The 25,640-nt window shown below is 32.5% G+C and overlaps 2 protein-coding genes across 6 annotated transcripts; both read left to right on the top strand.

Moving 5' to 3' along the window:
- Positions 1-276: 276 nt before the first annotated feature.
- Positions 277-5,853, top strand: LOC118048529 (thylakoid membrane protein TERC, chloroplastic). 2 transcript variants are annotated; one of them, XM_073410055.1, is made up of 15 exons: positions 277-585; positions 661-741; positions 834-970; positions 1,051-1,127; positions 1,715-1,802; positions 1,960-2,040; positions 2,125-2,181; positions 2,499-2,580; positions 3,143-3,192; positions 3,342-3,398; positions 3,552-3,630; positions 4,147-4,205; positions 4,904-4,961; positions 5,047-5,189; positions 5,593-5,853. In XM_073410055.1, exons 1-14 carry the CDS (start codon positions 465-467, stop codon positions 5,136-5,138), a joined length of 1,119 nt encoding a protein of 372 aa, XP_073266156.1. In that variant the 5' UTR covers positions 277-464; the 3' UTR covers positions 5,139-5,189; positions 5,593-5,853. The 2 variants fall into 2 exon arrangements, with proteins under 2 accessions (XP_073266156.1, XP_034914154.1); XM_035058263.2 differs by having other exon boundaries at positions 279-585; positions 5,047-5,192.
- A 1,795-nt stretch (positions 5,854-7,648) lies between these two features.
- LOC118048530 (3-hydroxyacyl-[acyl-carrier-protein] dehydratase, mitochondrial) lies at positions 7,649-10,282 on the top strand. Of its 4 annotated transcripts, none has more exons than XM_035058266.2 (4): positions 7,649-7,899; positions 8,193-8,475; positions 8,572-8,687; positions 8,770-9,275. In XM_035058266.2, the coding sequence occupies exons 1-4, from the start codon at positions 7,895-7,897 to the stop codon at positions 8,879-8,881; spliced, it is 516 nt and encodes a 171-aa protein (XP_034914157.1). In that variant the 5' UTR covers positions 7,649-7,894; the 3' UTR covers positions 8,882-9,275. The 4 variants fall into 4 exon arrangements, 3 of the variants coding, with proteins under 3 accessions (XP_034914157.1, XP_034914158.1, XP_034914155.1); XM_035058267.2 differs by having other exon boundaries at positions 7,653-7,899; positions 8,199-8,475; XR_012170180.1 differs by lacking the exon at positions 7,649-7,899 and adding an exon at positions 9,655-10,282 and having other exon boundaries at positions 7,906-8,475; positions 8,770-8,934.
- Positions 10,283-25,640: the final 15,358 nt, after the last annotated feature.

Raw genomic sequence — 25,640 nt, 5'->3', positions numbered from 1 at the left:
TATATATATATATATATATATATATATATATATAAATCTAATGACTCTTTTTTTGTGTCTATCTCTTGTATTCTTGACTAGATATTTAATTAAAAAAAAATCCTAATAACATTAAGATTTATTGTGCATAAAAGCCTCCCTTTTCACATTTTAAATTTATAATCAGAATTTTTCTTCCTGTTTTAAAACGCTTTGATAGTATTTTATTTGTGTATTTTTTTTTTAAACTAACTCACGGTAAATCGCTGGCCAGGTAACTTCTATTCTATCTATCTGCCTGTTACGCAGACCTAGAACACAGGAGCTGGAACTTGTAGTGCTGCTGGATCGCACAAGAGACTGATAAATAAACCAAACCATCTCTCTCTCTCTCTCATTCTCATCGCTCCATTCCCTTTTTTCTTTTTTGCAATTTCAACTCCAAATTCTTCATCTAAACTACAAATCCCTAAAAGAAAAACACAATGAGATTAACTTCAGTAATCCACAATAATAGCATCATTCCACTCTCCCTCAAGGTTTCGCCAGCTAATTACATTTCTAGTGTCCAATTCTCTCATCCTCATTTCCCTTCTTTCAATTCAGGTCCCCTCCCTCCCTCCCTCTCTTTACATTTGCATGAAATCAGTTCTTAATCGTTGTTCAAATGTTGAATTGCAGTTATTAGCAAACGCCGTGGCCAGAATTCTCTAATTTCATGTGCAAGAGGCACCGAACAGGAGGATGATCTATCCCCTTCAGGTTTTTGTAACACTTTTTTAAGGGATTACAGCTTTGTTCATAGAAATTGTGCGTATCATTTACTTTCTTTTTTTTCCTCTTTAAATCTGCAGAAGCTGTGAAGACGAGTTCTCAGACACGTGATGATGTTGACAAATTTATTACCTCTAGTGCTCCCCCTTCTGTGGATAAAGCAGAGGAGAAAGTTAAAGGAAATTATAAGACATCGATTAAAACTGTTGCTTTATGTGTAAGTGATTTTGTGCATCCTGAATCTGTTGGTTCCGTCATTGTCTAGCTTCGAATAAATGTATTCAATGGTTCTTGCAGGTGTGCACTGCTGTGGCATTTGGCTTTGGTATTGGTTTGAAAGATGGTGTTGGCAAGGCGTCTGAGTTTTTTGCCGGGTACCATAATTTTACCCTGTGAACCCCCCCTTTTCCCTGTTGATTCGACACGTCATTTGTTTATTTTGGATTTTCTTTTTATATTATTCATCATGTTAAGATTTAGGACCTACAAGAATTAAAAAAGTGCTAAAATGTAAGAATGAAGGAAAATGAGATTGTGAGAGTACGAAACAGGTGCTATTATTGTCCTGGAAAGGATCTATGTATGTAGTAGGTATTGTGTAGTGAAAAATATTATGCTCAGTTGCTTAGCCTTAGCCTTGGTCTGTATTTTGGCTTTCATGGAACCCTCATTATTAATCTGTATCTATGGCAATGGAGAATTGATAGGAATATAGTATGAAGCTCCTGGAAAGATGCGGTTGGTGAAACTAGCTAGTTCAGGGCCGTTTCTTTAATAAGCATTTTTTCACTGCATATATTTTGCATTTTAAACTTTAATTTCTACAATTGTTTCTGCTAAGTGTTGTCCAAAATAGCTATTTTCTTTGACTTCTTTGTCTGATATCTTGTCTTGCATTTGCCAGTCTGTACCATTAAGCTTGAGTGATATCCACCATAATGAATATCATGGATCATTTCAGGTATATTTTGGAGCAAAGCTTGTCGGTGGACAATCTATTTGTCTTTGTTCTGATTTTCAAGTATTTTAAAGTGCCACTTATGTATCAGGTAATGCAATGGCTTTCTATTTACAACATGAACATTATGATCATACAGAATGCAGTCTTGGACTCCCAATCTATCATTCATGAATATTTTTATCCATACACCTCAATACATTCCATGCCAACTGTGATAATGGAAATTTGATGTGTTGGAAATATAGAATCGGGTGCTTTCATATGGAATTGCTGGCGCAATCATCTTCCGTTTGTCATTGATACTTCTTGGAACAGCTACTCTCCAGGTAAATCCCTAGTTGAGAGGCAAGTTTTTGCATTTTCTCCGTCTATGAGCTCTTTTTTCTGATTTTTCTGTTTTGATATTTTAGAGGTTTGAGGCAGTCAACCTATTCCTGGCTACAATACTCCTTTACTCATCTTTCAAGGTGACATATCTTTTCTACGAGGACATAGAAACTGTTGGTGATCTATGCCTTCCATTTCCTTAATTACTTTTCAAAATGGGCTATAAAGACAAGAAATATACTAGCTCTTTAGCTGGTTTTGTTGGGATTTCACTGTGGGCCAGATATCAGGTCTCTTCTTGAGCCTGGAAACCACCTCCATTATTGCATATTTCAATTTTTGGTTGTTGAATCTGTCATTTTGTGACTGTTTATTTCACCTACAGCATGTGGCCTTTTGTGTTCATTCCCATTGCTTAAATTAATGTAGACTTATTGCTTTCCTTGTGTAACTGTAGCTATTTGCCACTGAAGAGGATGACAGCGACCTATCAGACAACTTTATAGTGAAGACGTGCCAGAGATTTATCCCTGTCACTTGTAATGTCCTTTTGTGCGGCATTTACTTTCTTTAAAGTTTGTTTTTGATCCTTGAAATTATTAGAGACTTCCATTAAGCAAATTAAACCTCAAAATATGAGGAAACCTAGATCCAGAACTTCAGATTTCCAGGAAGCCCCACTGTGGCTCGAAATAGACCAATTAGTCTAATGTGGATGAAAGTGGCTAGAGGTCCTTGATAATAAGATACAAGAATGACAAATGTCATTCAGTATCATTTTGAATTGGTTTTTTTTTTTTGATTGGAATCAAAAGAACCAAGACTCAACAAACTTTAACTTCATTAAAAGTCGAAGGGTCAAAATAATTAGGGACCCCCCCCTCCAAAAAAGAAAAAAGAAAAAAGAAAAAAACCTCTCTTGCTTTCTCTCTACTTCATAAAAGTATATTGCTTATGTAATTTCGTTATGTTGACATATTGTGTTAGCCTTCCATAAACAAACAAACAAAAACTTAAGGGTCAAAATGTATTGAGTCACAAACTTTGAACTGATTTATAGTTACAATATTTTTGATATTTTTTTTGTCCTTAATGTTGCAGCTAATTATGATGGGAACAAATTCATAACACGTGAGGATGGTTTGTGGAAAGTAAGTCATTCATGACATGGAAATGGTCCAACTAGTTACGCTAGTGCATGAAAAATAATATCACATCATAAACTTAGCATAGAGGCTTTTATACATCCTAAATTATACTAAGTACTTTATTTCTAACAGGCATCAACCATTTTGGGCAGGCTACACCCTTACTTCTGACAGTAGCAGTTATTGAGCTCAGTGATATAGCATTTGCTGTAGGTTCTCTTTTTCTTCATCTCTGTGACACCTGCACACACACAGGAAAATAACTGTATATATCCACACATATTTACCATGTATATAAATATGAATGGATTTGCTGATTGATGTTGTCTATAGAATGTTCACACATTGTTCATGTTCTTTAGGTTGACTCCATACCAGCTGTTTTTGGTGTTACACGGGATCCTTTCATAGTTTTTTCTTCTAATCTCTTTGCCATTTTAGGTAATTCTATTTTGTTTTAAGTTAGGCTTACAATTGTTAATTCCATATCTGAAATCCACTGTGTTTGATAAATGGATAAAATCATAGCATTTAGAAGTTGGATGTGTTTCTCTATTTTTCCTTTTCTTGGTCCAAACACACACACACACACACACAAGAAAAGAACAACAGAAAAGAAAAGAAAAGAGAAAGGGATGAAAGAAAGAAGAAAATCTCTCTCTATGTGTGTCCATTGCCACTCCACTTAGTACTTGGCAAAACCAAAAAAAATCCTAGGTTTTTAGGCTACCAGTACTGCACATCCTGTTTGCCTCTGATACAATATATTTCAACATATGGTTTGGTTTTGCATCTTCAATTTTTAAACTGCTATTGCCTTGTATCTTTGTTCTTCTACAATTGAGTTACCTTATAATTGAACCACAGATGTATCTGTACTGATTATGGAATACTTCTGAAGTCAAATAAGAGATGACTCCATTAGAGGCTGATTGGCCACATTCCTGTCTAATGTAGGTCTGAGGTCTCTTTACACACTAATTTCTGAGGGTATGGCAGATTTGGAGTATTTACAGGTAAATTGTTTTTATTGTTTACATGAATCATTGGCTTCTGCCATGTACTACACTTTAATTTTGTGCAAGACAGTCATGATGCACCAGTTTTCATGGGTTCTTAGTTGTGTTTGTTTTAGCTCATTTCCTTCATTTTATAGTTTGTGGTTTGTTCCATGCTAGAACCATTAATAGACAATCTAGGTTGCCACATTAAATATTTCTATTAGATGAAAGCTGTTCATGCTAGGGATGGTGTAGTTCGGAATAAATACAATGAACTTCTATGTTTTGATGTTCTGTCAAGGAGAAACAACCTTAAATATCAAAATTTCCTAGATGGCAAAATGTATTTGCTCAAATGAGAGATCAGGGTAAGATAGGAAAGCACATGAGAGGACCTTCTCTGTAATTGAATTCTATCAACCGCAAGTCACTTGCAATTCTCTATACAATTGCATCATCTATCCACTCAATACCCATAAGGATTTCTTACATGCAGACACATCAAGCCTTGGATAAAATTCATGTTCTGGTTTAGGCAAGGTTAATCTGTGAAACATCCAAGGAATGAGAGGAGTATACCTCCGTTGTGCAGTTCATAAACTAACTTGCTGTCACTTTGTCCAGTTATTGCAGTCACTCTATGTTGACAAGTATGAATCTATATTCTATACTTACAGGATCTTTTTTTTTTGTCTTGCGTTTGTGTTCCTCAGCCATCGATAGCTATTGTTCTAGGTTTCATTGGATGCAAAATGATTCTGGATTTTATGGGTGGGATCTTCTAGCCCTTTACTGGTTCTACTTTCTAATAAATTTTCATTTCACACAAGCTCAAGATTTCATTTTTTTAATGCAGGTTTTCACATATCAACCGAGGCGTCCCTTGGATTTGTGGCAACAAGTCTTGGTGCAGGCGTCCTATTGAGTCTAATGAAGAAGTCTGACTAGTTAAAGAAGCAATTGAAGATATGGATCCAAATATTCTTTGCTACAACAGAAGTGGTAAAATTGTTTCATTTCTTTTTTCCTGTCTTGTTCACTTTAAAAACAGTAAGATTAATACAAGATGTATGAGCCTCAGTAAGAAACTGCTCCAAATGGGAGTTTGTTACGGGGAAGTCTCATCATATGTCCTAATGGATTATTTTTAAAATCTCTTAGATTATATGTGCAACTCTTGTATGAAGGGCAATTCTCCTTGCCTAATATAGAAGTTGTTTTACTCTTTCAACATTTTATAACTAAGTTTTTTCCTATCTAATGACTTGAATTTGTTGGCTCTTTCTGCATTATGTGGCTTTTCTACAATTTCAAGAATGTTAGTTAGCTGAATATCCTAGACAGAATAACATCTTAATACTTACAAGTCCAAATTTATGATGCTATTCCTGTATATTTGCAGGCAACATATAATGTGGCACAATGGAGGATCATTGAAGGAAAAGCAAATGAATAAACAACCGAGTAAGAAATCATGATCTTCAAACCTTGTATAAACACTATTATCAAGCACACCTATTAACTGGATCATACCTTTTATCATGTGTAATACTCATATGCTCCTGATCCAGTTTTCTCTCTCTTGAAAATTTGTTTCTTGAACTTTTAATACACGAGCTCCCTTGGCTATAAAGAGATAGCGGACCTCGGTTAAGTATGAAAACCCTGGTTGAGAATGCTTTTACCACCCCTCTTCATATTACCTGCATGCGTAGGTTATGCCCTTTGACATTGATCAAGATCTCACGCCACTGGAAGTAACTGTATTCTCTTGCTTTTGGGAATGCCTGCCATATAACATGATTTTAAGTGCATTTAAGGTCCTGTTTAGTAATACGGCTTTATTGCTTTTGAAAGAGTGTCTAGACAGTAAAAGCATCAAAATGATGGTTTTTAAAGTGATTTTAGATGGTTTTGATATGAAGATGTCAAAACAAAACAAAAAAACACCTAAAAAGCATCAATTTGATATATTTAGAAGTGAAAAACACCTGCATTGTATTACTAAATGCACACTAAAAGGTCATAACAACAACAGTTACAAGGTATAAAGGAGCAAGTTGCCTGCTTCCATTAGGGTATCATTGACATGGACACCCCACTCTCGTTTCTTCCCGCTTACCTGTGCAATTAATGATGCTGCTTTTAAAATCAGGGACACTTTCAGACAAGTAACAAAGGCGAACTAATCAAAATACAGGGTTCTTTGGAGAGGAAATGATTGATCAAAATATTCGTTGTGCTTGTGCCTTGACACTAGCTACAGGTTTATGAACCGTGCAGGCTGCTGGCTTAGATATGCACTAGAAGTTGTTCCCGTTGTTTAGATATGAATGCCTTGTTTATACATGCTCTTGGGTCCAGGCACACGCAAGCTCTCCAGATTAAACGAAGTTCGAATTTCCCTGAGATTAACTCATCAAAGATGGCGTGAATGCCAGGCTAGACTTAGGGAGGGATCTGTTTGAGAATATTGTTAGCTTTGATATGGGCTTCTGAGAAAATGTTGTCTACGGCGGGGTGGCTGTTGGATTGATTGAAAAAAAAAATAAAAAAAAATCAATAATGGTGATACTGAAAAATGAACCACTGACCACCGCGTCGCTATAGCATGATAGACCTCCAAATAAGAAAAAAAAAAAGAAAAAAAAGAGGAGTTTTGGTGAGAAAAAAACCCTTCTCCACGTGTTCCCAGGCATCGTCCAAGATTCTCTCTCTCGGGAAACAAGACACAAAATACCAGAACTCGAGGTTGATTAGTGCATGGAGAAAGGATTTAGCCATGCTTACATATATGCAGCAACCATACTCCCTTCTGTATTTCCTTTCCTCAGAAGAAGCAAGCTTCGGAACTCTCCGTCTTTCGAGTTAAGCTCAGGCAACCGAGTAAGCTTAATTCAAAAACTTCTCAAATTATTCTCGGGGTTATAAATCTTATTTCGTTCGAACAATAAAGTTCTCTCTACAAAAATGCTGAAGAGGTTCTTCTACCATCCCTGATTCTACTTCAAACCCATCTCCTCTCTTTGATAGAACTACTAGGTTCAAATCCATTTCTTCACTTTTTTAGATTTGATACCCTTAGTTTTAGATTCATTTGTTTTTTCCCTTAAACTTATTGTCACCATGTTTTATAGTCTCTGGGTTTTGAGAGAGAAGAAAAAAAATCATAGAAAAAGAAATCATTATAGTTATCACAAATATCTTTGAAATGCAGATTTTTTTTTTAATTTATGGTGGGGATATTCTATGAAAATGAAGCTCGAGTCATTATAGTTATCACAAATATTTTTCTTTGATTTTTTTACTTTATTTTAATAAACTAAAGAAAATATAACATGAGTCATAAAGAAGGTTTTGAAAAAAGAAACTATGGATAAAAATACTTTATTTTAAAAATGTTTTTTTTAAATAATATATGGATAAAAAAGGCAGAAATTATGTAAGAAAATTATATTTTTAAATAGAGTTGAAATTATTATTTTCTTTATAAAAAATCAATTTTATTGTTATATTATCAGATAAAAAAAATTTAAAAGCTCCTCCCACAGAACATATGTATCATTATATCGATATTGTGGTTAGCGTTAAAGCAGTATTTTTTTTGTCACGCAATAAGATTTTTTTTCATAGATGAAAACAAGTTGCCGATGATTGCATTTTTTTTTTTGCGTGGAGCGCCGGCACGTGACTAGTTTTTAACTATGAGGTATGTCTTTCCGACTCAACTCCACAACAGCTGAATAAAATGGCACTTGCATTGGAACCACAAGCCATACAGGGCTACTAGAACCCGTCAACAAAACGTGTTGAAGAACCACCACAAATTGAAATTCACCCAACCTTAGAATTACTCTTATGCTTGATTGAATGCACTTCAAATGTTTGTTAAAATGCTTGTTGCTGATTAGCAAGTTCTTTTCATCGAACCCGTTTCCCTTTTTACTAATAATAAAGCAATTGCTGTTACGTACTCCAAGTGTTTGCTAAAATGCTCAGTAGAAACAGGATGCTTATCAGAAGTTTGGTTTCGAGTTCAGTCCCTTGTACGAGAAACTTTTCAGGGACAGCCCCGCCTCCACGGCAGGTTCTGAAAACCGGAGATACTTTAAGACAAACGAGGATATTCACAAACGAGGACGTTACTGAATATTCAAAGGCGAGTTATGATTCCAATCCATTGCATTTCGATTCTGAATTTGCGCGGAATGCTGGATTTGAGGATCGGCTTGTCCATGGAATGCTGGTTGCTGCTCTATTTCCTCGGATTATTGCATTCCACTTTGTAAGACATGACTCCTGCCCTCTTTTTTAAGATTCAAGTTATTGGCTTTTCATTCTTCAATTGACAGTTGATGTTGAGATTGCCAAACTTTTGTAGCCTGGAGCCGTATATGTTTCTCAAAGCCTACATTATAAAAGCCCTGTATATATTGGAGATGCAGTTGTTGGAGAGGTACAAGCTACTAATATAAGAGAAAACAAGAGTAGATACATGTAAGCGACATTACGCTTTCTGTTTTTGTCCTGATGTAATGATAGCAGCGCTTGACTCGGTTTCTGGTTGTTAAATGACCAGAGTAAAATTCTCGACAAAGTGCTTCAAGAACGATAAGCTTCTCGTTATTGATGGAGAGGCTGTGGCGATTTTACCAAATCTAGCTGCGGAGAAGGTGAATGTTGCGGACTGATGAACCTTCAGCAAAGGGCGCAGATGGATGTTGCCAGACTAAAAATTTTGAAGGTGCTTTGCTTTGATTACTTTCTAATTTACGAGTCTTGGACCTCTTGGTAGATAGGCCAATGGATTTGATGCCTCTTTTAGCTGTTTTCAAGGATAGTTCTTTCCCTCGCCGTCCTGTCCATGTGTTTGTCGGCGCACGAGAGAGGGAGATGGCTGGTCTATGGACTTGGACTTGCATTTGACTTGGTGGTGGAATTGGTGAAGTTTTTTTTTTTTTTAAAAAAAAAAAACTGGCTTTCTTCGAATTCTTTTACTACCGTGCTCCGGCATAAACTTGTAGGTTTCTTGTAGTGCTCCTATTTTAGGTTATAAAGCATTAGTACAGGCTTCATTCAAGGCTCTCTCATAGAGTTCAGAGCTCGCCCCTTGCATGACCATCTTTGACTCACTTTAACTGGAAGTGTAGAGAGTCATATTCGCCTGAGGCAAAGAAGACCTGCAATAAAATGAATTGTTTGTCAGTAAGCGTTTTCTTAGCTACTCCGTTCATGGACTTGCCTTAGCCGCAACATGCATCATTTTGCTCTTGGAAATACTGATTAGCTGGTTTTGCTGAGACTGGGCCAAGAAATAGAGAGAACATAATGACAACATTAATCATGATGGTCCAGAAAATGCCTAGGCAAGCATAAAGAAGTCGAGAGAACTGACACGACATGTAAGTAACAAATTCTATTTGCTTTGTTATTCTGCTTAGCCTGCGTGTATACAAATTTTCAGGAGCAGAACTCAATTTCCACCTGTTTCTTGGGCGAGCATCCTAGCAACCATCGTAGCCTAATGCCCTATCACCTACAGAATTTTCCAGACAACTTTTACATAAAATGCAACCGAAACCATTCCTTGACCTGTATATTTTAGGAAGAACGATCAAAGAACTCGATACAATCCCAGTGTGCCAGATATGGTGATGGGTGGATTGATTTCAAATCGCCTTGCTTTTCCCTCCAGAAGCAATTGAGGCAATCTGTTGACCTCCTTGGCTGCCATTTTTTCTCCGGTCCATAACATGGGGCCACTCATTTTTCGGTACAGCTTTTTCGCCATCAACAGAACCGATTTCTGCTTCCGGAGCTGCCATTTCGTTTTCTTCCCGTTTCAAAACCCATCAATTATTACAACTTTCGACTTTTTACACAGACTTGAAACCACATTACTTGCATGAAACCACCACCATGCATCAAGCCACTAGCTTGAAATCCAGAATTTAAGAGAGGTGATCTATCACAGATGAAAGTCATGGAAAGGGAGGGGAAGTGTTGCAAAAGGAACGGAGGAGATTTTCTTCTTGGGTTTCATCGCTAAAGGCAACATGGTAAATTTACAGTATTGTTTTTTTTTTTTTTTTTTTTTCATATCAAATTAAATGGGAGACAAGAACTAAGCAATACCAAAATTGGTTTTAAATAGAGTAGAACTTGAAGTCACCAGTCAGTTGCTCAATGTGACATGGTGGGTTACATGATGACCTGTTAAAGTAGATCGGATGGGAATTGATTCAATATTATATCGTTAAGGTAGTGGGTGCATCGCAAATCAAACAACATAAGAAAAAACATAGGTTTAACTTTTAAGGAAAAAAAAATGCCAGTTTAGCCTTTTTTTTATATAAATAATAAAAGAACATTGTTTTTAGATTAACTAAGGTGAAATCAAGTTAACCCATATACTCTATGATTTAGGTCATGTCCTTGGTCGGGTTATATGACCTTGCTTTTTAAAATCCTTTTTTATTTATTAAATAGTTATAAAACTAGACCTTTACAGAAATGACAATACATAAAATTACAAGACCTTTAATTTCTTGAAATTGTTTTTCATGATTCATATAATTTCTTTTACAGAAAAAATTGTCCAAGTCTTAATATTTTTTATGTGATTAAAGAAAAAAAATAATAAATGTAATGAAATCATGTTAAGAATCCATTAAAGAAATTTTAAAGATAAAAAATTATTTTAATTGAATATTCATGGGATTTTTTTTTTTCATATTAGATATATAATAATTGAAAACAAATTATTAACATTTTTATAAAAACCTATAACAATTGAAATATCATGCTAAACATTTTCTTATACTGCATTTCAATCAAAATTAACAAAAAAAAAAAAACTCCTCCTTTTCTTATTTGTATTTGTTATATATACACGCCACGTACTGAATTATTTATTTTTATAATATGATTGTTTATTATATATATATGATTGTTCTATTGATACCAATAAACAATCAGATTATAAAAATAAACAATTCAGTACGTGACGTTGTTATACCTGAGAATGATTTAAAAGATTGGGTCACAGATTTCCAGTCTATATACTGATTTTATGAAAAGATCAAAGAGATATATAATATAAACAGATTTCTGATGCGAATGAACAAGGCAAGACCAACAATGTCAGAATCCTTGATCAAACACAGAGCATACTTAACGTACATAAAATATAACAAAAATGTAAATAATGAAAATATAATCTTACTTAAATTTGTAATGTAGATTAATACAAGAGATATTGGGTATAGAGGAGAATAGATATAGGTTACAAGTATAAGTTACAAAGGAGAATATAATTTTCTCAAGGAAAATGATAGCCTACCTTCTGAAGATATATGAGTCCCCTTTTATAGACAAGTTGACATGGAAGAGGCCAAAATGTCTTGTTGGGAAAGCTTAGAGATTCTGTCAGAACCCATGTGGTATTGCTATGAACCCATGTGGTATTGCCTACTATGATTAGGTGATGACAAAATGGAAAATACCCATGTTTTTTGTGAGACTTTCATCTGTTGTCTTCTTGGCACCGACACTGGATTTGTTTGTTTATAGTAGCATGTAATATTTGTAAAAAAAAGCCTAAAAAAAATAGGCTTAAAATAAAAAAGGACTCAAAACAGGTGAGTCAAAAAGATATGGCTCTAAACATATGAGCCTAAGAAAGCTTGGAAAATACTCTTTTTTTTTTTTTTTTTTTACTGTCGCTTAATAGGTGGTAGGATACCAAAACAATCATCTTCATTATCATCTCCAAGGGAAATGGCAGGAGATATTGATCCAGATGAGCTGGATTGGGACAATACCGTTTTCGGGTCTTGGCTTTGTATAATGCTTTAGACTATTTATAGGTATTCTTTTTCAGTTCTAGCAGAGGCAAGAAGAGCTGCCGTTTGAGCCTTTCTGACTAGAAACTTTGATTAAGGATGATGGTCAATAATGGGAGCTATTTAATATTTTTGTAACCATTCCGTAACAGCTAATTTGGAACTTTTGGATTCAGCTGCAAAAGAATCCCACCATTTGATTTTGAATTTACGAACAAGAACTGGATGTTCGTTTTATAGATTATAATCATAGAACCATGAACATACCCACGACATAAAAACTTTTGTACAGAAAATGAGCAGGGAAGGGAACTTCCTTTCAGAAGGAGCTGGTTGAAAATTATTTTTGAAATGAAGGTAGCCGTTTTCAAACAGAGGATGGTCTTTGAGGTAGTCAACATGACAACCATAGTAGTCTCACCATTGGAGGAACCAGAGGGGGAGGTTTGTAGTATTTATGTCATTATGGAAGTAGAAAAACCAAGAATGGCTATGGTTTGGATTTTGTAGGAGGAAGGCATTGAACCATGCCTGTTGGTAATCCAAGTATGTATAAGAAGTATTGAAGCTCTAGGGGTTTGTACGAAAGTGCATGAGGGAAGGAAATAGGTTGATGTAAGGGTTGTTCCCAGTCTTTAGGGTGAATGACTTTGTGAATGATACATATAGAATATGCCGGTTCAGTGTGATCAGAATGTAGTTTGAAATGTTTGAGCTTGATAGAATTAGTAATTTCAAGGATTGCGGCATAATAGGATTGTGGTTTGGCTAAATTCCAAGGTTTGTAATACTAATTTGAAGGGAAAATTTTGGACGCAGCTATGAAAGGGTTTTCATGATAAAATCCTTCTTTCATAGTTAAAATATTTTGGAAAGTAGTTTTGAAAATATATTTGGATTTGGTTTTTGGAAAACTGGTTTGTTGTAAAGAAAGAAGGGGTTTTGAAGTAGAAATGCTTCCTTGAGGTTTTGAAAGTGGTTTTGAAAAATACTACCTGTTTGAGATATTAGAGTCACCGGAGGTCTGTTGAAACACTTTTTGTAATGCCAGAAAGTAATTCTAGTGATTTTGGATATTAGTGTCAACCCAATGTTGAACTGCATCTGTTTGTACCTGTGGGGTTTTGTAGTTTCTTCTTATTCAATAACTGCCTCATTACCAGAGATTTGATTGGTTTGACAGCTAAGATAGCTGAAGACATGAGTTTTTGTTAGAAGCTTGGGGCTCTCTAGTTTTGTAGGCTGGGTTTGAGGGGCTTTCCCCTTGTCTTTGGCCTTGGTTTTCGGAGGCATTAAGACCTGTTTTGAAGGAATTCTCGGGTTAGAAAATCAGGAATGGAATTTGAATCTCCTTTAATGTACACAATATCGAAATAAAAAATGCTTAAAATAGCTTGTCATCTAGCAAAAATCTGTTTTGAAGCAAGATTTTGGACATCTTTTTGTAGAACTTCTTTTGCGGATTTTCAGTCAACACGTAAAAGAAATTTTTGATTTAGTAAATTACTTTGAAATTTTGTAATACAAAGAATGATTGAAAGAATCTCCTTTTTTATAATAGAGTAATTTTTATGGCAATCATTCTAGTGGGCGGATGTGTATTGGAGTATCTGCTCTTTGTCATCTTGAATTTGTTTGAGAATTCTGCCATAACCTAGGTCAGAGGCATCGATCTTGACTATCTTAAGAGCTAACAGGTTAGCTAGATGAAGGAGGGGAATGGTTTGGACTTGCTTCTTAATCTGTTTGACTAGGTTGGTATGGAGGTCGGACCAAGAAATGGGGTTTGTTTTTAACCTGTCATGTAAAGGTTTGGCTAGACGGTTAATATTGGGGTAGTAGTCTAGAACATAATTAAGACTGCTTAAAAACCTTTGCAATTGGGTTTTTATTCGGTGATTTTATCAGGAAATTTGTTTGTAAGGTAAGAGACCTTTCTATTGGTGTTACAGTGCCTTGGCAAATATAATGGGCCTAGGAAAACGGACACGAGTTTTGGAAGGAGAAAAATTTTTGTTTTTAGAAATAACTAAACATTTTGTTTTGCAGTATGAAAGAAAGTATTTAGATGTTTGAAATGTTGATCTATGGAATGTGAAAAAATAAGCACATCGTCAATGTAAACAATGCAGAATTTTGAATGTGCATTGAAAATGCCATTCATGATGCGTTGAAATTCAGATGGAGCATTTTTTTAGTCCGAAAGGGCATGACATTCCCATTCGTAGTGGCCAAAAAGGAACTGTAAAAGCAATTTTGTATCTATCTTTGGGATCAATCTGGATTTGCCAAAATCCCGATTTCATATCAAACTTAGAAAATATGAATGCAGAGTGCAATTTTTGTAACAATCTTTTTTTGTTGGGGATTGGATATTCTGATCTATTTATAAGAGCAGAATTTAGAGGTTTGTAGTTGATCACAAGTCTTGGTGTGCCTCTTTCAATTTCAGAGTTTTTATTCACATAAAAGACTGCACACGACCATGGTGATCGAGACTTTTGGATAAGACCTTTAGACTCGAGATGGTGGATTTCAAGTCTACAATGCTATTCTAAATCAACATTCATTTATATAGGTCTTGTTTTTGTAGGTATTAGCTTTTCTGAAAAAGTATCTTCATAGGGAAGATCAACAATGTGCTGTTTTTTTTTCCAGAAAGCATTAGGTAATTCTGAACAATCTGTTGTTCAATTTTATTTTTTAAATCAACTATTTTATTTTGTAAAATCAGGGTTTTTGTAGTTTGTTTGTTTATACGACAAAAAGAAACATTATTTTTGTAAATCATGTAGATGAAATTGTATTGATATGATAAGTATGTATGGAGCATGCTTTAATTAAATTCAAATTTATAGTCTTGGACTTCTCTAAGAATGGGAAAACAAGTTTGATGCTATTGATTTTGGAAGTAATACAATTATGATGTGCTTGATATGGTGTGATCATGTCAATGAATGGACTGCCAAGAATGATGGTATGATTGATATCTTTTGTGACAACAAAAAATGTTTTGAGAGAAATGCCTTAGTTGAAAACAGAGGCTTGAGTTTTTTCCGTAATATGTAATTTTGAATTATTAGCAGCAGAGAGTTTTTCAGAGGTATTTTGTAAAAATCATTTTGGAACCACTCCTTATTTGATGCAATTCAAATCTGCACCTGTGTCAAATAAGACAGCGGTGTCAAGTTTTAAATCTTCTAAGAAAATAAGAGTAATTCTAATTAAATACTTTTTGGAAGATATTTGTGTTAATACATTTAGGAAATCATCTAGAATATGCTCAATATTTGTAAATGTATGTGGTAATGCATGAGATTCAATGGTTTGATCTTCTATATTAGACTCAATATCAGACTGGCTTTCAATTTTTGACAGAAGATGTTGTAGTGTGGCATAGTCTCTTTGTTGAGCTGTTTGAGGATTGTTAATTCAGATTTGAGGGTTTTTATCTCATAATGTAATTCTGGAATGGTAACTGTGGTTTTGAATTTCTTTTTGTTAAGGATCTTTATAAGGTCATAGTATTGGTGGCCGGTAGAGGGTAATATATAGCGGTTGAAGGGTTAGATGATGGAGGTGCTCTGGTTGGTTAAAGTCCTTCAACAATTTTTCCAAATAGATTTTTTGAAGGTGAGGATCATAAAGTCTTTTGATAGCCTCAAGAATGAATTCTTGGTCTTAGGTCAAGACATTGATTTGTTTGGAATTTGTAGAGGTATCTGAAGTAGAAATGGTAGTTGCTATTTCATCAATTTGAAATTTTTCTTCAGAAGTGTCCGAAGGAGAGTGGTCAGTGTCTGTAGCTTCAATGTAGAGAGTTTGTATTTGGTTAATGGTATCTTCATCTATTTGTAGCTCATGAAGTTTGGTATTGACTTTGCAGAAACGAGATATATGTCCTTTCTAGTTACATTTGTAACATGTAATGTTTTTGGGGTCAAATTTTGTTTTGGGTTTTGACTGGAAAGGTCTTTGAGGCTTGGTAAATTTATAGGGCCTTTTGTAGTAAGGTTGTTCTGGTTTGGAATAAAACTGTTGTCGGTTTTTATAGGCTGATCATCTATAAGGAGTTTTGTAGATCGAATATTTTTTGGGTTGTGCACAGTTTCCACTACAGGAGGGTTTTTTTGGTGGAAAGGTCGAAACTGGTGACAAAACTACCAAAGTTTCTTGTCTGGTACGTTTCATTTCCCACTTTAGGTGCTTTTGAAGTTTAAGATCTTGACAAATTTTAAGACCTTCTTTTTGGGTGAAGCTTACAAGTTTCACCATATATGAGCTGGTCATATGGTATAAGTTTTCCGTTGTAAAGGTATCTTTGATTTTGTTTCTAATATTCTCTCCTAAGAGAATAGGCAAGCCTGTAACGAATTTCTCTTTCCAAAAAAGTTGGTTTGAATCTTCCCTAAGCATAACACGGGTAAGGAAAGTGTTTTTGTACCATTGAAAGTCACTTAGCTTCTTACACCTAAGATTGGAAAGAAGTTCAGCATTTTTGTCTTTCAAATGGGAATGGGTCTCCAACAAAAATGTAAGGAAGATTGTAAGGAATAACAGGTCGATACAACGTCTTGGATAGTGTTCCAGATGGGTCAAGGATGGGTGTTTGGTCTTTCATATTTTGAAAAAGAGTTTATGATATGTAGGTGATCAGTTTTAGTGAGATGGTAATTCCCACCCATCCGTTTTAATTGACTAAGAGAAACCAGCAATAAGCAGTTCAACAATAGCTTTTGTCTAGGGTTCCTGTTTGGGTTTTGTATAGTCACTTGGCTGCCATAGTTCCTTTGTTGGAGGGTGTTTGAGGATATTGTATTCGGACATTCCATCTATATTCCACTCATAGAGGGAAGCAGGCATTATATATTTGTGTTGAGTAAGGATAGTTGGTTTCAGTGGTTATAAAAATGTCTGGGGCAATAGATGTTTTGGGAGTTTTGCCAGGTAAGTTTGTTTAGGTAGAGATTGGCTTGGAGAAGTTCCTTAATCAGAAGACTCCTCAGGGCTCTTTTGTAAAGTACTGACTTAGTTTGTGGAGGTGGAAGGGATTGTTGTTTGTGTTGTGCCTAAGACAATTAAAAGATGAACTGTCAAGGTGTTGTAAATGTGTTTTTGATAGCTTTAGAAAAATTCTGTTTTGGTTTTTCTTGAATTTGTGTTTGGCTTGTTTTTATAAGTTGTAAGGTTGAAGACTGAGTTTTTTAGTTTTAAGTCAGTTGAGGTTTTAATGTCGACCGAAGTGTAGTGGTTCTTTGTATTTGTTTTTCTAATCGTGTAAGCTGTCATTTCCCAAGGTATTAAGGTTGGTTTTTGTAAAGTTGTTTTTGGTTAATGATGTGTTTTGGTATTGGAAAGGGTGTCATCAGTGGATAATTTATAAAAGGGACTGCCCTCTACAGGTCTGGTTATTGTGGGTTATTTATGGATATTTCTCAAAGGTGGATGTTCCAGACTCAACTGTAGTCCACTAGTGAGGTTCCATACAGGGTTTTTTTTTTTTTTTTTTTCTTGATGTGATTGAGCATGCATGTTTAATGGACGCAAAATGATATGCAATGTGATGTTCAGATGCCATGCTAATATAATTCGAACAAATCAAATATATAGGATCTGTATTTTATGTAACTTAATAAATTATAAAAATTGAGTTTGTATTCTCACTTCTTTGTTGAAGAAAGTTTTGGAAAAACAAGTCCGTTTTTAAGGTTATAGTTAGAATAAAAATCTTTTTTGAAGAGAGTTTTGTCAAGAAAAACGAATGTCTTTTTGAAAGTCAAAAACATTCAACTTGTTTTGGATATTTTCAGTAACAGCTGAAAAGGTGGTAAGTTGGGGAGATGGTTGGCAGTGTGTGTGTGTATATATAGTATATATATAGGGTTTGCCCTTGCATTTGTTTTATAAAATAAATGTAATCAAAACAAATATAAAAAATATTTTTAGATAATTTTAAAATAAAAAGGTATTTGTCTAATTAAAACTTCTTTATTCTATATTAAACGCGATAAATTCTTATTTTGCATTTTTTAAAAAATATTTATTTTTTCAAAAAACAATATATAATCATAATCATATAAATAAAGTTTTAACTAAAAAATAATAAATTTTCAAAAAATGTTTTAAAAAACGTAAGAATAATACATTTATACACGCGTAGCCTTGGGAACTCTTTGACAGTAGTTAATTGTTTTTGTCTTGGTAGGTTAACCTTCAGGGGCCCTCCAAACCTAACTCCTTACTTGACTCGGGTTTTCAAAATTAAATTATGTATAAGTTGATTTAATGTGACTCAATCAACTCCATCAGACTTGGTTTGACTAAAAAGCTAAAGACATCATTGTTTACTCTTCGATAATGTTATTAACCAAAACTCATACAGGTTAACATGGTGACCAAACAACCTTGCCCTCTAGATCGAGCGGTTTCAAAATTAATCAAGTGGGAGTTGAGTTGTGTGGCTTGGCCAACCTACTAGGTGCACTTGCAACTTGGTTAACTCGGAAAAAAACTTAATTTGTCTTTTAAACATATTAAATGCAATATCAAATTTATATTTTTTTTTAAGTAAAAAATATTAGAATAATGATGTTTTGCGGGTCAAACTAGGTTAAACCCACTTAACTTGTAAACCTAGGTCATAGCTATTACCAAGTCTAATAACATTACTTTTTATAATTTATTTTTTATTTAATTGAAAGATTATAAAAAGAAGCATTTGCACAAAAAACCAACACAATATAATTAATCAATGTTAAATGTATTTATTTGGTTTTCCTTGTCAACACTTCTAATTTATTTATTTTTTAATAAAAGATTTTTTTTATTGTATGCATTTGTTTTAAAATAAATGCATATTATAATCTCAAAAAGCAAGTAAGAAAAACATATAAAATAATGTTTCAATTACATAAGATTCAAATGGAAAAAAATAATAAATGTTATAAAATCATATAAGAATCTATCAAAAAATTTTGAAGAACTAAAATTTTTATTTTCATTAAATATTCATGAGAAATCTTTTACTTTTTAATATCAGGTAAATAATAATTGAAAAAAAATCATTAAAAATTCCCATAAAAACATATAATATTTATTTTAAGAACAATTGAAAAATTGAAATAACAAACAACAGCAACAACACATCAAGCGTTTTATATATATATATATATATATATATATATAGTAACATTTTTCAATTAAAATATAATTGAAAAAAAACCATAGAAAATGAGCAAAGTGGCTAGGCCATAAAGATTTGTTGAGTATGCCAGCGAAAGGCTAGGCTTATGAACATGGCCTAAATATAATTATTTTTTTATGCAAAGTGAACGACATGCATCTACCATTGTTATTTATGTTTATAAAAAATTAGACAACACATTGTATGTTTATGACAAAACTTCAAAATTTGAGTAGGATAAGTGGCTGAAAATTAGGCTGGAGTTTTTTTGGAGATCCAATAATACTATTTTTGACCATATTTTAACTTAAAAACACTTAATAAGCAACATCTAGAACCTTAATAGACTATTTTTTTCAATTTAAAACACCATTAAATTAGTTCAAAAACACAAAATTAGCTAGGAAAAAAAAAACCATTCTCAATCCTTATCTATTTTTATGGAAATATAGGAGCTGAATTAAAAATACCTCAATTAGCATTTCTTTTCATTAAAGGAAACATTGACATCCAAATTTAGCCATTTTGTCCACAAAATCAAGCCAATCAACCACTTTTTTCTTTGTTGTTTTCTATATTAGCTTTTTCTCCTTTTAAACCTAGAAACTAAAAATTGTGAACAAAATAAAATATTAAACCAAACATGATAATTGTCAAACTAAAGAGGACCAAAAAACAAGTTGACAAAACTCCAAAAGAAAAATATTTTCTTAAAAAGATGTTGAAATGAACAATGTAAAAAAAAAAAAAGCTTGCAGTTTGTTGCCCTGCCATAAATTTGGTCCTCTAATTTTTAATAAAAAAACTATTGTTTAATTTGGTAAAACCAAGAAATCATCTAAATGTCGAGAATTTTTTTGAGATTATGATAACCACCCATAAAAAAATAATACAAATAAATTATTAGGTTCAATCTCTAATCAAATGTAATAATAAAGGATGAAATTAAAAAAATATTGATAATAAAAAAAAAAACTTAAAGCATCCAAAAAAATCACAAAACACTATTAAAATCTACAATTGTTTTATAAAATAGGTAATGAGTGAAACCAACCACTTCTTTTAGGTTTTTTTTTTTAAAAACCTCAATTCCCCTTTCTATTTATATGGAATTGGTGCCGTTAATTAAGTGCTTTTCTCTCTCTAATTTAATTGGTTTCTATTAATTCTGTTTATGATTTTTCTTTACGTTTATTTTCAGATCAAATTTAAAACAGTGACTAGCATATTAACTCAAATTCTTTTATGAGTCGATTTTTTAGTCAACATCCGAATATATGCTTTCATTTGCGAACGCTAATCAAACTCATCCAAATATGTAATAAAAAAATATATTATAATTAATTCTTTTCGTGCAATTTACTTCATTATACTTTTCAACTTGCTGCCCAATTTCTTTCCTATAAAATCATGTCACCATTTAAAAGCGTAATTCGAGCATAGTGAACACTAGAATTTTTTTTAATGTAAAAATAACTATGTTAATGTGTTTTTTAACAAAAAACAAATTATAATTATATAAGAATGTGACCTAACCTGGTCGATTTTGATAGATTATAAAGACAACTCAAACAATCAATAAAAATATTGTTTTGATGAAAAAAAAATTATAAAACAACTTTTTTAAAAATATTGAAAATGAACAACATATTAGATCAATTCAAATCAATTCAAGTTAACATATCAAATCCACTAACCAAGGTTATGAGACTATAAAAACGCTATAAAAAAAATTAAGAATTTTTTTTTTTTAATCAAACTCAAATCTCAAACAGACAACTTAATGTTGAATAATAAAGCTGCAAACAAAGATTCAACTAAAAAATAAATTGAGTTAACTCAGGTTAACCTGTCAAACAGAATCGTAAAGATCACGAATATACTGTATAATAGAAAACACAATTGAAATTAAATTATGAAACTTAATCTTAATCAGGCCCAATGCTTAAGGGTGAAAAAAAAAACACAAAAACCACTTGAGTTAACCGACCAAACCTATGACTCAGTCATGAGATTCCGCAAGATAACCTCATAGAATGCAACAAAATAAATTATGAAATTTAATTCCTAATCACTAATATTGAAAGATGACATTTAAAAGAAATTCAACTAAAAAAAAAGAGAAAAAAAAGAAAGAAGTTACTAGCTAACTTATGACCCGAGTCATAAGATTGTGATATCTATAGAAAAGCAAATAAAAAAAAACTATCAATCCCAATTCCTAATCAATCCAATTTTAAAGGATTAAATTGAAAAAAAATCAAATATAAAAAAATAACCCGAGTCATCTCGTGTTAATTTGCAAAATAACAGGGGCCAAGGTCGGCTAATGAGATAACGAGGGCTAAGCTTCATTTTCAAGAGAGAAACAACCCAGATCACTAACTAAGGCCCATAAATGTACCGACTCAATGATAAAAAAAAAAAAAAATAGAGGAAGGAAGCATAGATAGTAAGGAGGATTTCCTAGAAGCAGTACCAACCTTTGAAAAAGTACGTAATAACTTACTGATCGGAGTGCTTTTATGCTAAACATGAACAAGGCTAAATGATCTATTGAAGTTATGAGATGTAAAAATACATGGATAGGGGAGAATTCCTCTTAAAAGGAAGCTTTTGCACAAGCAAGGGTTGATGAAAAGGAAATAAGAATATCAGCTTGAGTATTACAAATATCGATGAGATTCTAATGTCTTGAAAACCTAAGGGTTCATTTGCAAGGTTCATCCATTAAAGGTGAGTCAAGGCTTAAGATCAGGTCGATTACATTAATTCATGAAGGTACTCCTATGGGTTGAGAGACCATATCAAAAAGTCCTTTAACTTACAAATAACACATCGTGTCTAGGTAAAATTTGAAAATGATGTCTTTATTTCCATGTCTTCCAATGATTTTTGTCCCTTACTTTGTATTTCTATGTTTTTCATAAAATATATATGCAAACTGTTTCTAGATTATAACTGCAACCTTTTTTTTTTCTTTCTGAATCCATCTCACATCAATAAACTTGACCCTACCTCCTATAGGTAGTTTTAAACAAGTTTCCTTTAAAGTAGAATAACTTTTTACTGCCAAAGTATGGCTTGTAATAATCTATATTCAGGGGTATATGATGATTCTTTTCTAATTAAGGGATGTTAATTTTCCTATTAAAAATATTGCATGTCTCTACCCAAGATCCTAAACACGATTCTATTTTGTCTAAACGTTTTGCAATTAAATAGGCTTCTAGATGCAGTATTCGTTAAGAAAACCCTTTTCGGGCTTTAACTTGTCACATGAGTTTGGATTTCATATATTTTTATGTGAAAAAAGTATAAACATCTTCATATACCAAACATTTTCTAATGAGTATTGCATCTTTTAAGATTGTAGCCTTTCATGACATATAAGCTACTAATATGTTTATTTCCCAGACGAGTTCACCATCAATTGCAATGGCACCGTTCACCAAACTTGTCGTTTTTAATGCATTTTCCTCACTATAACCTGAGTTTTTTTTATGCACACAAGTATTTTATTAGAAAGTTGATGCATAACTAATGAAATGCTTACAGTATAAGCCATTCCCCTATAAAAGACTTCAAACTCTCTCATTCTAGTCATTGCTTTTGTTTTTGTTACTTAGAAAAATAGTTGCTCCAACTCTATCCACTTGAATTCTGATATTCCTTTTTATATCTTGTAAAAAAAAAAATAGCATTATTTCTCGAAATCCTAGCTTTTTGAGCATAAGATAGTGGACATTCTCATTGATTTACTCAAACAAGCATAAACATATGACTTTGCATATTTATCCATATGTAATTTGGATATGTAATTATTAGAGACTCAAATGGTGGATATGCAAGGATGATAACTTATATGTTCTTCTATATCTTCATGAATTTAAAGAACTTTTCTTGCATTGTATTATTTTGGTCTATTGCACCAGAACAATAACATTCAAGATTATATAGGATTATACATGAAATATCCTATTTTTGCTTTTTTTTTTATACCCCTGTATCCTTTTATCCATAGAAGGTGTTTCCTCCACAGTAGGTTTTTTTTTTTCTTTTCAAAAAACTCCATTTATTCTGGTGTGGATTACAAGTACGCCTAATTTCTTGTTTCAATAGAACTCTTTACGGGCATTTTTTTTTTCCTATCTACTATAGACGAATTCCTTTAAGATCAAACAATTTTATCAAATTGAAGTATGATTATATGTGTTATAAGGCTTTACTACACCAATAATATCAATGAGCTTGGTTATTGAGATTGGTTAAATACTTTTTCTTTAGTTTCTAGAATCTATTTCTTAGTTCAAGATCTTTTTCTTACTAATTGGAATAAAAGAATTAGTAGATTTGTTCTAGTCAAAATAAGAATAGGCTAGGGTTATGAACATATTACCTATAATCTATAATTAAGTTAATTCCATGATTATAAGTTCATTTCATACCGGACCGGACCATAAACTAGGCCTTATATACATTCTTATTATAAGAAAAGTCATTTAAGTGTATTTGAATAAAGACTATATTTACGTATGGATTCCACCGTCACTACATTTCATTTAAGATTATGAATAGGCGTAATTAGATCTTTTTTGTAAATATATATATATATATATTATATATATATATATATATATATATATAATATATATATATCTCCTTATTTGAGACCTTATTTACCTATTATATTTACATATGTTGGCTTTATTGAATTAAGAAATATGTTTGATTGTCATTTTCTTGATAAAGTATAATAAGAATTCTTCTAGATAACTCAAATCGAAGAAATTGGATGTCTAATGTACCACCCAGTCAATTATGTTCCACTTAATCCCTAATTCATAGCCACATATCTTTTAGGGTAAGGAATGACAACCTTTTCTCTAGTCACATGAATCCAATTTTCATTTCATATAGAAAAGTCATCTTTTCTTAAACAATGTCTTTCTCATTTATCCAATAGCCTTCTGTTAGATATGAACAAAATTGATAAATACTGATACTCTTGGTTAGAGTATTTAGAACAGAAAATCCATTAGATGATGAACTCTTGGTCTAAACCATCTCTGGTGATGAATCAATAATATGAAGTGCTTTTCTTGTATATCTTTGATAAACCAAGTTTATATATAGATGTAGGATGATTTGTTTGGAAAGTAAGAAGCCTTTTTAACATCTCTCCTCTGCGAAGAATTCTTGATATGAAAACATAGAAACAAGGAGTTGATCTTTGAATTGGAAAATTTTGAGTAAATAATCATCGTATAGAGTCCTAAATGAATTGGCTATGTCAAAAAGCACTTGTTCTTTGAAAGATTCATCATTCAAGAGAAACCTATTCATAAGAATATTACCTTTATTCATTTTGTTTTTTTATTTATTTATGTTATGAACTTATTGAATATGTACAAATAGAAAATAAACAAAACATGAAAATAACAAAACAAAAGCATTATCCAATATAATATTATTAAGACAATAATTTATTTGTTATGCTTTCACACCAAAGTGAAATAGAGTGCTGTTATTTTTTATTTCATTTAATGCCTATTGGTGTTCTAAAAGTTTAGTTTTCAAAATCTTGAAGGAGGATAATTCAAATTGGATTGACCATATAAGTACAACTTGTCAAAGATATTGGGTTATTATGAGATTTCCCTATCTCTACCCCGATTAAGATATCTCGAAGCATGTTTCACTATGAGTAGATCATTTAAAATTAGGCGTGAAAGTAGGCATAAGTGCAATTAAATATATGTTTCGGAGTATTCATATTAATATTATCACTAGGATAATTTATGGTTAACTTGTTTGGAACAAAAAAATGAAGTATCCAGACTTCGCTTAGATAAACCCAATTAATTATATATACCCATGATTATAAATTGTATTATATTTCTATTTTATAAATTAGAAATAGGGAGTAATTTCAAACTACTAAATTATAATCAATCAAATTAATTTGATGAATACATCAAATATTTTACGGAAGGCGTGAAATGAACTGGAAAAAAAAAAAGGGAAGTTATAACAAAAAGAACACGGTATAAGCATTTTCCTTGTATGTACAAAACAAATTAGCGCAGATCTTTACTCGAAGTAGAGTAAAGTAATTTAAAAAAATCATATTTAGGAATAAGGAAGAATGTTATCATGATTTGAATTGGAATCATGATGAAGGAATACATAAATAGGAGTTAGTTTGATAAGTTTAAAGTTTTTTTAATTTATTGGTAAACGGGTAAAAAAACCATCTTTCATGAAAAATAGAGGAAAAACCCCTAGTTATTTGTTAGAGGTGTTCTACATATTGATTTTTTTTTTAATGATTTTTGATGAACCATATGCATCAAAAGATGCATGTACAATTTCTACGGATATAAAATTTGATCATAATCAACTGACTTTATTGAGAAAGAT

This window comes from Populus alba, chromosome 6 (assembly GCF_005239225.2).
Source record: "Populus alba chromosome 6, ASM523922v2, whole genome shotgun sequence".
Lineage (NCBI taxonomy): Eukaryota > Viridiplantae > Streptophyta > Magnoliopsida > Malpighiales > Salicaceae > Populus > Populus alba.
This window is presented reverse-complemented; position numbering and strand designations above follow the sequence as displayed.